The sequence below is a fragment of the Diceros bicornis genome, chromosome 17 (genome assembly GCF_020826845.1).
Source record: "Diceros bicornis minor isolate mBicDic1 chromosome 17, mDicBic1.mat.cur, whole genome shotgun sequence".
Lineage (NCBI taxonomy): Eukaryota > Metazoa > Chordata > Mammalia > Perissodactyla > Rhinocerotidae > Diceros > Diceros bicornis.
This window is the reverse complement of record NC_080756.1, coordinates 19,276,100-19,289,724: the sequence shown is the minus strand read 5'-3', so window position 1 is coordinate 19,289,724 and position 13,625 is coordinate 19,276,100. Positions and strand designations below refer to the sequence as shown.

The 13,625-nt window shown below is 42.6% G+C and overlaps 1 protein-coding gene across 3 annotated transcripts in view; it reads left to right on the top strand.

Moving 5' to 3' along the window:
• The window catches only part of DIP2B (disco interacting protein 2 homolog B), a 205,228-nt gene that overhangs the window by 81,946 nt on the left and 109,657 nt on the right, over positions 1 to 13,625 (top strand). For all 3 annotated transcript variants that reach the window (XM_058558284.1, XM_058558283.1, XM_058558282.1), the window contains exon 2: positions 13,420 to 13,491. In XM_058558284.1, the coding sequence (XP_058414267.1) occupies positions 13,420 to 13,491 (72 nt within the window). The remainder of the gene's footprint in view (positions 1 to 13,419; positions 13,492 to 13,625) is intronic.

Here is a 13,625-nt window from a genome sequence, read left to right as displayed (position 1 = left end):
TCTGGACAAACATAGAGAATGATAATATTTGTTCAATACAGTGGGATAAAAAGGCTGTTTGCCTACCTAAGGTGACTGCCCCAGGGTTTCCAGCTCCTCTAAGCTCTGCCAGGTTTCCCCAGGGGCTGAGGATAAGCGTTTCCACGCCCATAAAGCACTCACAGGTCAAGGACATACCACGTTCCCAGCATAGGTCGTTCCCAGCATAGGTCGTGACTTGGAGCTAACCCATGAGGTGACCTATAACCCCACCTCTGAGTCTTACTCCTAGTCTCAGAACTTCAGTCTTTATCAGTTATCTTGTTCCTTTGCTATATTTGATCATGTTACTCTCCGTCTTAAAGCCCTTCAGTGTCTTTCTTCCTCATTTATAAAAAATCCCAAATCCTTCAGGTGGTCACCATGGCCTTGCAGGATCTGGGCTCCATCGGCCTCGCTAGCCTCACCCTACCCTACCTGCTGCACTGGCTTTCAGCTGCATTCCTGCCCAGACCCATCCCACTCAAGGTCTTCACAAGGGATATGCTTAGCATACCAATACAGGCCCGAGCCCCTGCCCCCAGGCTCCTGTTTCATTTTCAAAATATTTAAATGTGTTCATTTTTTTTAGGTCTCAGCTTAAATGTTACTTCTTCAGAGCAGCTTTCCCCAGCTGCCCAGACTAGGTCAGGTCTGGAGTTTGAACCTGCCTGCGGGTTTGTGCTGAGCAATGTGCCTGCTGAAGTCTCTGTCAGAGCTCTCTCTGCCCCCTGGACAACTTCTGTGTAGCCCTTATCAAACTTGTAATTAGGTCATTAATTATATAATTGTTTTTGGATGTCTCTCTCTGCTGGAATAGTCTATAAAATTCATGACCAGGATTATAAATTTTGGGACTATGTCCATCTTCTGTCCTGTACTTCTAAAGTAGTGCTTTACGGGTAGGAAGTTGTTAGTATTTGTTGGTTGAATCAGTGTTTCAGCCTCTTTCTAATAGCTCTTTCTCTATAACATATACATTTGTCCATCCTCAGGAAAAGGAAAAAAAGGCTTACTCTCGTTCACTCTGTAGCCTTCTGCCCCCATTCACTCTGTATCCTTCTGCCCCGAGTCTCATTCACTTTATAACAAAACATATTGAAAGAAAAAATCTGTTACTCTCACTGCACCTCTTATCCATTCTTCAGTGCTCTAAATAATGTCTTCTTCCTTCACTGTTCCTTTAAAACTGTTCCTAACTGAGCCACTGGTGATCAGCTGCCAAGTCTAGCAGGTATTTCTTGGTCTTCATTTTACATTTGTGACAGTGTACATTATTCATCTTTTCCTTCTGTCTTTCCCTCTCCCTCCTCTCTCCCTATTCCCATTATTCCCTCCTGGTCTCCCTGCTGTGTCCCAGTATCATCTCTTTTTCCTTTGCCCATTTTTTATTTTTATTTTTTTTAATTTAATTTTATTTATTTTTCCCCCAAAGCCCCAGTAGATAGTTGTATGTCATAGCTGCACATCCTTCTAGCTGCTGTATGTGGGACGCGGCCTCAGCATGGCCGGACAAGCGGTGTGTCAGTGCGCGCCCGGGATCCGAACCCGGGCCGCCAGCAGCGGAGCGCGCGCACTTAACTGCTAAACCACGGGGCCGGCCCTGCCCATTCTTTAAATGCTAGTTTTCTCCACAGATTCCTTTCTGGCCTTCTTCTCTTCTCACACTGCATTCCTTCTGATGATGTTATTCACACCCAAGCCTTCAGCTACCAGCTCCTACACTGGTAGTGAAAATCTGTATATCTGTCCTAGAGCTCATCTGTCCTACTGCCTACTGGATATCTTCCCTTGGCTTTGACTTGCCACACGTAACAGCGCCAGGCAAGTGGCATTCATCGAACATTGATCAAAAGCAGCCTTAGAGCTCATTTGATCCTTGTTCCTACGGATGAGGAAACTGCAGCCCAGGGTAGTATGGTGGCTTGTCCAGGATCAGAGAGCTAGTGTGGAGCTAAACAGGGAGGAAAACTTGTCTCCTGACACCTGGAGTCTTTGATCATACATCTGTGTCAAACGCGTAAAGATTATCTGTTTTCTGTCTCATTGGAAAGGCCCTTTCCACTCTGATCTGAGCGAGCTGCTGCTTTTGTGATCCACCTAGGGTAGAAGTGGCAATATTCTCCCTACTTAGGTTTTTCCCTCTGCATCTGTGGTTTCCAGCGAGTATGAATTGGCTACCGACAAAATTCTTCATCCGTTTATAAATTTTCACTGTATTTCTGCACTTGCAAGAGGATATATGTAGATTTTTATCAGTTGTTAATTTTTTCTATATCATTGATAAAGAATGCCTGTCACATGCACTGTTTAATTCAGATTCAATAATTGATATAGATGTTATTACTTATTGCTTGGTTTTTAAAAATTATTCTGGTGGCTGCCAGAACAAAGGCAGAGTAATTGAATATACCTAGCTATTCTTGCAAGACATAGTTTTCTCATTTTCTGAGGAAAATTAAAGATAAAAGTCAGGTAAAAGAAGAAGCCATAAAGAAAGTCACCCTTTTTTTCTTGGGAGATTTTTCCTAGGCATTTGCAGTTTTAGCCCTAAATTAAAATTATAACATCCATAGTGAGATGCATGTAATCTTGTTTTGTGCATAATGGTACTGTTTTATTTACACATATTTTTAAACCAATCTCTGCTCATTTCTGGTTTAAACATTTGTCCCCTTGTCTTTGATATCAGTTTTCCTTCGTTTAGACTGTTAGCACTCAAAGGCACTAACTTTGTTAGCTCTTAATGCTAAGGATCTAGCCCCATGATGTGTCTTGAAAGATATTTAATGCATTCTCTCCTCTTCCTTTTCTTTTCTTCCCCAAGAGAAACTACCAACCTGGAATTTTCTAAATAAGCCTTGTAAGGATAAAGTTATTGTTAGGACTTAAGGGTGGGGCTGGGGCTGGGGTGGTGTCACCTAAAACCATGAATGTGTGCTGTGTGCCAGGGACTTTGGCATTTATTTTCTCATTTAAGACTCATCACAAGCACTCCAGGTAGGAGTTATTCCAGTTTTACCTATTATGAACTTGAGGCAGAGTTGTTCAGGAACTTGTTGAGGAGCCAGTAAATGACAGACTCCAGGTCCAAACCCAGGTCTGCCTCATGCTAGACATGCTTTTTCTACCGACGGAACCATCCCGGGGATTCCTCCTGCTCCGATTAAACACTCAGGTCATTTGTATAGCAAATTTCTTTGCAGACATGGTTTTTGTAATGGACAAATGAGCATACCTTTTGCATTAGAGGGATTAATTTAGCCAGCTGCCTGCTGATGTAGTCAGACTTAGAGAGTTCAGTTTCTCAGTGTGTTTCAAGTGTTTTACTCTGTTGCTTTTTGTTTGTTTGAACTTGCTTGGTGCCTTAGGTGAAATACCATCTGTAAGAAGTCATATATGTTTGACCTAGAAAACAGTTGTGCAGCCAAAACAATTCTATGATTTGAGTTTTGGGAGAAAGCAGTCTGGGCTTATTCTCAAGTTCTTGATGCGGCAAATGTCTAGTTATTGTCCTAAACGAGGTGAGAAGACATCCACAGAGAATGGAAATTTGAATGTCCTGAAGTTAATTTCCTTGAAAATGGTTTGTAAAATTAGCAAGATTAAGTTAAAAAAAGACTTTTAAAAGAAGAGAAGCTTTTATAGGCTGCCAGTTGAGGACTTTTAGAATCACTGATATTTTTTTTCCAAGAGAAAAATTAGATAAAATAAAAATTCTCATCTTCTTTCAAAAGATTGAACTATTTTAACAGAGGTTTATTTCTGGCTAAACTATGAAAATATTATATCTTTTTATCCTCCTTTCAGCATAAGATTAGTTCTACCTGTGTGTAGAAAGAAACTATGGAGAGTTTTTAAAATAATTCAAGGTTTCTAATTCTTTGGAATCATCTCGCCACTTTCAGTTCAGATATGGCAAGAAAAGTGGTAGGAAAGACAAAGGCCACAATGCCCCGTCACTGGTTTCAGGGTAAGGCCATTGTTCTGTGTGCCTGTGACCCTCTCCCACTCCTCCTGCTGCTAAAGTGGTTAGGACTCTGTATAAATAAAAACAGTGCTTTTGGGAAAAATACTATGTGTGTGTGTTTGTGAGCCTTGATATACCACCTCAGGAAGGGGGATGTTTGAAGGACAGGTGGCTGGTATATGTAATTCATTGAATGGAATTATCCTTGTAAGGAGAACATGATAAAATTTAATAGTAAAAAATTTTCTTTTTCTTTTGCCACTGTCTCCTGGATATGATCCAAATCCTCTGCCTTTTTCAGTTTTGCTAAAATTTACCTCGTTCACATTCTCAGCTGTATTTTTGGCGCTTTCTCTATATGTATTTACTTACATCCCTTCTGTATGAATAGCCATAACCCCCGTCCTCCTCCCCATCTCCAGCCGTAGCCAACATGTACCACCTTCCTGGTCTAAGACTTACATGTAGAGGATAGAATAGGTTTATTAGGTACAGGTATAGATTTGAAGATGATGACTCTAGAACTTTTTCTTCTTAGTTTCTCATTTCTTTCCCTCTTAATCACTCCACAGAAAAACAGGCCACATTCTCTGTTAGCTGAATATTTAATAATGATGTATAATGACTTCTTGCTGACTGTTTTAACTGCAGTTGGACATAGTTTCCACAGTTGGCTGTCTCATTTAAAAGATGATTAAAAGGGGCCGGCCCCATGGCTTAGCGGTTAAGTGCACACGCTCCGCTACTGGCGGCCCGGGTTCGGATCCTGGGCGCGCACTGCCGCACCACTTCTCCGGCCATGCTGAGGCCACGTCCCACACACAGCAACTAGAAGGATGTGCAACTGTGACATACAACTATCTACTGGGGCTTTGGGGGGAAAAATAAATAAATAAATAAAATTATAAAAGATGATTAAAAGAGACAGTTCACTCAGGGCGCTATTGAGGAGGGGGAGAAATTTTTTAATGCCTTGTGGAAAGTCATATTTTGGAGTGAATCATAAAAATTATTTATCCCATGTTGTTCGTTTTATGAACAATAGGTTAATTTTATCCTTTTATTGCATTTGATTTGGGGGCTACCTACAAATAAACAATGGACAAAGAACAATAAGAAAAGGCCAGAAACCCAGATTCTAGTCTAACTGTCTGTCCTAAGCAAGACATTTATCTTTTCACGTCTCAGTTTTTTGTTCTGTGGTAAATTCTGTTTATTGAAGAGGATTTTTAGGCAAATCAAATGAAATGATGTCAGAATATTTTGAAAAGTTAGAATGATGGTTGTGTTATATGGAGGCGTTTAATGAAGAGTGAAATGAATCGATGACCCATGAGATAAATATCAGCCCTCAGCTTCAAGTGTCTGAGGATTCCATGTTGAGGCACAAATGCTGGAGTCCTCCTGTTTGGCTGGGCCTCAGGAGCAGCAGTAGGGCCAGTGTCCTGTTCCTCAGAGACTGGGTTTACAGCATTCATCTCCTTCTGTTGCTCCAAGCGTGCCACTCTCTTCCACAGCTGTGGGTTTGAGAAACTGTATCTTCACCCTCAGTTTCTGTCTCACCTGACAGTCATCCTTCAAGACCCTAACCTAAGAGCAACTTCTGTGAAGTCTTCCCAATCTTTCTGAAGCCAAATCTGGAGTTTCTCTCTGAACATTAATGTAGGGTAGTATTTAAGAGGAGGGGCCCTGGAGCCAGGTCTGCCTGGGTTCAGATGCTGATCACAGCACTTACTAGGTATGACTCTGGGCAAGTTGCTTAAACTTCTGTGCCTCAATATCCTCACCTATAAAATAGGAATGATGATAGTATCGCCTTATAGGACGGTTGTGAGGCTCATGGAACAGACTGATACATAGAAAGCCCTCGATCTTATTGAGCATTATAATAATTATTATTATTTTTTAAGATTTTTTGGTGAGGGGCTGGCTCCGTGGCTTAGCGGTTAAGTGCGCGTGCTCTGATGCTGGCGGCCCGGGTTCGGATCCCGGGCACGCCCCAAGGCACCACTTCTCCGTCCAACCCGAGGCCGAGTCCCACGTACAGCAACTAGAAGGATGTGAACCTATGACATACAACTATCTACTGGGGCTTTGGGGGGAAAAAAATGAATAAATAAAATCTTTAAAAAAAAAAAAAGAAGAAGATTTTTTGGTGAGGAAGATTGGCCCTGAGCTAACATCTGTTGCCAATCTTCCTCTTTTTTGTTTGCTTGAGGAAGATTGTCCCTGAGCTAACAACTGTGCCAGTCTTTCTCTATTTTGTATAGTACACGGGCACAGCATAGCTTAATGAGTGGAGTGTAGATCTGCGCCTGGGAGCTGAACCCACGAACCCCAGGCTGCTGAAGTGGAGTTTGCAAACTTAACCACTAGGCCACTGGCCCGGACCCCATTATAATTATTTTTTATCACCATTATTTCCTTTGTGCTTCCACAGGACTTTGTACATAATATCTAGTGTAGCACTTGTCACTTTTATTGCAGTTGTTTAGACCGGGAGCTTCTTGAAGACATGGGTACTATTTTATTCATCTTTGGTTAACACTCGGCATGTCATCCATTTGGTGCTCAAAAAGGTTTTTTCTGGCATCTCCAAAGTCCCCCTAGCCGTTGCCACCTCTGACTGGATAGGTGTGACTTTGAGGCAGGGCTACAGTGACACATACCCTTTTATTCCATTGGAACAGAAAGAGTTTATGGCTGGAACTGTAACCCTTGTTCTCTGTCCATCAAGATTATACATACATGTAACTTGGTGACCTTACAGAATTTCCCAAACTCTGTTTATTTAGCACGTAATTGCTCATGGTGCTGCACAAGGTCATCTATGAAAATTACTTAGCATTGCCCTCCTTCTCTCTGGGAGATAAGAATCCTAAAGGAACTACCAAATATGGCCATACTCCTACAGAGCCAATCAGCAGCAGAGGAAACCACTAAATCCTTCGGAGTTTATGTCATATTTCTGATATTAGAATGAAAGGCCAGACCCAAACCAAATGTCACCCGTTCTAAAGCTTTCCTTTTCCTACCCAGGCAGAGATCATGATGCTTCCTTCTGGGTTCCACACTGCATTTGGTGTACATCTCTCCCGTGGCACTTAATTATGGAGTATTAGTAATGCTTGTTTACTAATGCTTATTTAGTATTAGTAATGCTCCTTCATCTCCTCTCTTTGCGACATAGTTGCTTACCACTACCCTCACCTGGCTGGTAGGATAGGCTTCAGTAGGCTTTCAATAAATACTTGTAGCCCAGACCCCATACTAAGTCCTTTTTTTTTGCTCAGGAAGATTTATCCTGAGCTAACGTCAGTGTCCAGTCTTCTCTATTTTGTATGTTGGTTGCTGCCACAGCATGGTGATACGTGGTGTAGGTCCACGCCTGGGAACCTAACCCAGGCTGCCGAAGTGGAGTGCGCTGAACTTAACCACTAGGCCATGGGGCCAGCCCCCCATACTAAGTACTTTTAATCACAATAAAAACTTTGCAAGGTAGATGTTATTGTTCTGCATTTTACAGACATGGAAACTGAGATTTATCAAGAGGTTAAGTAAAACTTGTGTTGAGTCAGGTAGTCAGGAAGTGGTAAGGCTGTACTCCATCTAGTAGTTCTGTTTAGCTCAGACTCTTAAGTTGTTAACCACAGTGTGGCGCCGCCTCATCGGTATAAATATACGCTGGAATGGCTAACCGATTTTAGGACTATTCATCCTGTCACCAGTGACCTTGAAGAGGCTTGGGGTGGCTGGCAACCACACACGGCCTGCCAGCCCCCTCTGTCGGTGCCCTTGAAGATGATTTGTGGATTCTCTGTGCCAAGCTGCTTTCATTGACCCCGGGTGGCGAGGAGAGAAGTTGGGAACATATTTCCTTTCTGTTCTGCCCCACATGTATATCTTTCCGTATGTCTGGTGTTGCTGGTCAAGATTGTGGTAGTGCCGAAGCAACTAGACAGTCTCAAGTCATGTGGGTCCCCGGGCTTGGGCCCAGAGCTTGTCTCCTGGTTGTTTGGGTCAGTATCTTCTTATCAGGCCAGGTGCTCCACACCTGCCAGGCACTGCAGACCCCTGGAAGTGGCTGCTCATCTAAGTGTACACATGGGTGGAGAAATACGTTACCCTAGTGGGAGGGATAGGCTAATCCTCCCTTTATTTGTTTAGTTCTCAAAAAACTTGAACAACAGGTTTAACTTAGATCTGTGCCATTTTAATGCAAATTTTATACAGGTATAGTTATGGCACTCCTTTTTGTTTTGTGTGCCAGATGGCAAAAAATCTGTTGTGAGTAAGAATGTCTGTGGTGTGACTAGTGTCTGTGAGCTCCCTGAGCTCTCCCTTGGGGCTGTATTGCGGCCGAGACAACGCTCTTGCCCTTTTTTCGTGTACCCTCCTCACATCAAGTCAGCAGAACCACCCGGCACACTCCAGACGTGGTTCTTCAGTGCAGCAATTTCCAAACTTGCCAGATTTTCAAGACTCATTGGAAGGCACTTGTTAGAAATACCGGTATCCAGATCTTAATCCAGACTCTGTGAATAAGAATCTTCGTGGGAGGGGCCTGGGATTTGTATCTTTACAAATTCCTCAGGTAGTTTTTAAAAATTGGGCACATTTAGAAAACACTGCTTTAGTGCAGCAAAAACTGCTTAACTACAGGTGATGAGAATGATAAGGGCACAGACTCTAGGTGGGCAATGGCAGAAAGGTGAAATAACAAATTTAGTTACGTGGGGTAACTGAATTCCTCTGTCTGGTCTTGCTCTCTGGCTAAGGGATTCATCGATAGATATCTGGTGGAGTTCCCTCGGTGTGTAGTGCCCACCGATTTGTGTGCTAGTTCTCTCTTCAGGCCGGCCCAGTATTGTCTTCCTGGCTACCTTTGAGGTCTAGCTGTCAAGTTTCAGGAAACTTTTGGTTCACTAAATTTCTCTCCCTGGGCTTTTCAGCTCTTGCTGATGTAAAGACCTCTTTTTCTCCCATTTCTACTTTTCCACCCAAGAACTCATGTCTCTTTGATTTATTGTTCTCTTGTGACCCCCATCTTATTAATTCATGCAGTCACTCATTCAGCAAGTGTCTGTTGTGCCAGGCTGTGGGCGAGCTACAGAGATGAACAAGACACAATCCCTGCCCTCAAGTGTACAGTCTAGTAAGGACACAGATGTTTAAACAAGTAATTAAAATACCAGTGATGTGCTAAGCGGCATCTGTGTGTAGAGTTCTAGGGGCACTGGGAGGAGGTGACTGACAAGTGGCGGCAGGCGTCACAGAGGAGGTGACTTTTGAGCAGGGTCTGGTGGTCAGAGAAAAGGGGGAGGGCATTTCTAAGTTATTACGTGGCTCATCACCATAGGCCTCACATTCTCATTGCAGTTCATCTTCTCCTAGGTCTCCTTAACGTTTATGGATCTAATGGAGCTAATTGGCATGGCTGATGAATCAGAGCCTCTTGATTGACTTTTTTCAAAACCTGAGATGGTTAGTAGTTGATTAATGTCCAAGATACCAAGTCTAACAGTTTGTCCTCCCACGATCAGTGACTGACAGTGAAGGATTGAGACCCTAAGCACTAAGGAAAGCTTTTAAAGGCCTTGCACTTTATCAGATGTGTTCTGAACCAGCAGAAGTGACCTTTGTCCTTCAGGGAGAGAGAGAGAGAGAGGGAGAGAGGGAGGGAGGGAGGGAGGGAGGGAGGGAGAGAGAGAGAGAGTGTGTGTGTCTTGGAGGTAGGGGAGTTTGGGAGCAGAGAATGAGACAGGAGAATGCTTCATTGTTTCTTTTGCAATATAAGACACATGTCCTGTGTGGGCATTGTAGGAGATGACCTAAACTCTTCAGTTTGCTAATTTGGCAAGCTTTGGATTTTATTTCCAAAAAATACACTGTTTCTCTTATTTCACTAGAGAAACAGAGATGCAAGACCATTGTAATTAAATTTGTATAGTTTAATAAGTGGTCATGATTGCAGTTTTAAAATATTGATCGTTTCTTGAAATAATGGATGTTCATTGTGGAAAAATTAGAAAATACAGGCAAGCAAAAAGGAAAAAAAGCTAAAACCAATTCATAATCTTGCAAGCCATAGCTAACCACTGTTACTATTTCAGTGTAGAAAAATCCAGGTTTTTTTCTATGCATACGTATATGTGTTAAGATATTATCATTCCAGGGGGGCTGGCCCCGTGGCTTAGCGGTTAAGTGTGCGCGCTCTGCTACTGGCGGCCTGGGTTCGGACCCTGGGCGCGCACCGCTTGTCGAGGTGGCGTCCCACATACAGCAACTAGAAGGATGTGCAGCTGTGACATAGAACTATCTACTGGGGCTTTGGGGACAAAGAGGGGAAAAAAGGAAGAGGATTGGCAATAGATGTTAGCTCAGGGCCAGTCTTCCTCAGCAAAAAGAGGAGGATTGGGATGGATGTTAGCTCAGGGCTGATCTTCCTCACACACACACACACACACACAGAAAGATACTATTATTCAAGAAATTGAATATACTGTGTAAACTGTTTAGTATTGTGCATTTTTCCTGTTATATACTGTTTTCCTGTTATATACTGTGACCATCTTATCATGTTAACAAATATATATTTATAGAACCATTCATTCTTAATGAAAAAAATCTTTATTTTTGAGATTAGACAAATCATTCAGGCTTGTTTTTTTAAATCAAACTCTGTTAAAGTGTATAAAACAAGTGAAAATTCCCCCCATACTTCTGTTCCCCCAAGGATAAACATTAATTTAGTATATATACGTACAGCCTTCCATACTATTTCCCACATATATGCAAACATATCTATTACTATTTTTTACACAGTTAGCTCCTATTATAGCTACTGGTGTGCAGCTTGCCTTTTACCATTAATATATTTTAGACATCTTCCTGTGCCAGTACGTTTGGAATACCCACGTATTGTTAGGTAGATCAAGGTTTCTCATCCTCAACACTATTGGCATCCCCAACCCACTATTGGGTTGGATAATTCTTTGTTGTGGGACTGTCCTGTGCATTGCAAGAGGCTTAGCAGCATCCCTGGCCTCTGTCCCTTAGATGCCAGTAGTGCCCCTTCCTCCAGTTGTGACAGAAATGTCTCCAGACATTGTCCGTTATCCCCTGGGGGGCAAAATCACTCCTAGTTGAGAGCCACTGATATAGAGGGTCTATAATGTAAGCATCTAGAGTCCTTCCAGTCTTTTCATTACAAAGAATGGGTCAGGGAATATTCTTATATTGATTTTTGTGCACCTGTGTGAATATTTTCACTGAATAAATTCCTAGAAGTGCAGTTGGTGGATCAAAACTTTGATAGAAATTGCCAAATTACTGCAAAGAGCTTGTATCAATTTATTTTTCAACTATATCCTGATGATTCCAAATCTGTATCTCTTTCCTGAGTTCTAGAGCCATATACCCAACTGTTGATTGGACATCTGTGTGTCTCATGGGCCTTTCCTAAGCTCAATGCTCATCTTCAACCCACCAAACACTCACTTCTTGCTGTATTTTTCTGTCAAAGAATGTCACCCACCATCTGCCTGGTTGCTCAAGCCAGAAATCTTCTACCATACATCTAACCAGTCGTCAAATCCTATCCAGTCTTCCTCCCTAATGTCTCTTTCAATCTATTCACTTCTTTTTTTTTTTTTTTTTAAAGATTTTGTTTATTTATTTTTCCCCCCCAACACCACAGTAGATAGTTGTATGTCATAGCTGCACATGCTTCTAGTTGCTGTATATGCGACGCGGCCTCAGCATGGCCAGAGAAGCGGTGTGTTGGTGCGCGCCCGGGATCCGAACCCGGGCCGCCAGTAGTGGAGCGCGCGCACTTAACCACTAAGCCACGGGGCCAGCCCTATTCACTTCTTTTTATTCCTTCTACCGCTTTTTTTGTGTGTGTGAGGAAGATCAGCCCTGAGCTAACATCCATGCTAATCCTCCTCTTTTTGCTGAGGAAGACCGGCTCTGAGCTAACATCTGTTGCCAATCCTCTTTTTGCTGAGGAAGACTGGCCCTGGGCTAACATCTGTGCCCATCTTCCTCCACTTTTTATATGGGACGCTGCCACAGCATGGCCTGACAAGCGGTGCATCGGTGCACGCCCGTGATCCGAACCCGGGCCACCAGCAGCGGAGCGCGCACACTCAACCGCTATGCCACGGGGCCAGCCCCTACCACTATCTTTAATTTAAGCTACTACTAACTTGCCCAGATCACTGTAGTAGCACTGGTGCAACAACCAGTATCTACCCTTGGTCCTGTTCTCAGGAAGAGAGAACTTTTATACTCTGCGATCTGCAAGTGTTACTCGCTTGCTTAAGCCCTTCAGTGAGCTCTGCTACCTCTGCACCATGTACTCCATCAGTCAGATGCTGAGGCCAACAGCAACTGACATTCATCACCCTTGATGTCAAATCTGTGTGTCCATCCAAATATACTTTTTCCTCCAAATTGACTATATACTAAGTAAATGTTGTAAGTCTGAATATATAAATTCCTTTTTATTCTAGATTTTGACTTGCAAATAAAGATTTCTGTGAATTAAAAAAAAAAATTCTCTTTTGGAAAACAGTGCTCTATCGTGTCACCTTACCACATATGTTTATTCGCCGGGCTTTGAATTACTCATTCTCCCTTGAATGTCCCCTTGTTCTCCTGCATTTCCTGTTCCTTTCAACTCTGCTCTCTATCCATCCATTTGCTGCCCTTTCTTTGGTACCTAGCATATTGCTTGACACTTGGACCACATGTTTTCTCCTCTCTTAATCAATTTACCCTTATTGCATTTATTGTATATGTACTTTTTGTGTGCTTCATGTATACTTTCTTATTTAACCTTGTGAAAAAGACATATGTGTATATAAATATTACAAACCAGTGAACTGAGGGGAGAGAGTGTGGGAATTCCTGCCCCGGGTTCCAGCATAGATACTAGGGTGCAGAAGAGTCTTTCAAATATCGCATCCCAGTGCCTGAACCTTGACGTCGCCCCTTAACTAGATTTTTGATTTTATGTGGTTCTATACAGCAGTGTAATTGAATACCTCCCAAATCAATTGCATTCACTTGGTGAAACTGAAACTTTGGAGAGATCATTTGTCTGCCAGCCCTGCAGCATTCCATTTTGGTGTATCTTAAATACCAAGGCAACGAGGGGTGCCTCGAACGCGGGAATCTCTGACAGGGTATGCAGCATATTGCTGTGCTAGACTGGTGTAGGGACAAGCCCTACAATTTTCCACAAGAAGTCAGCTCCAAGCCTGTGGGAAATCACACATGGCAAAATCCTTGGCAAAGAACTATACGTTTTTTCCTACTCTCCATGTGGTAATTTTGTAACACTCTGTAATTAATTTTTTTTTTTACAGTGAACAACCGCAGAGTAAGAATAATGCGTAACCTATTTCTGTTTCTTGCTATTTTAGGGGACATCACACAGAAGGGATATGAAAAGAAAAGGTCAAAACTCCTGTCTCCCTACATCCCGCAGACACAAGGTAGGCAATGAGAAGTGGTTTAAACCTTTTCAGTATTTTTACACCAAAAAATGTTATCGTGTAGGAGATCTGTCTTTTCTTGGTTCCTGTTTTTTCCCTCCCTTCCTCACCAGGGGAGAGAAAAAACGGAAGGA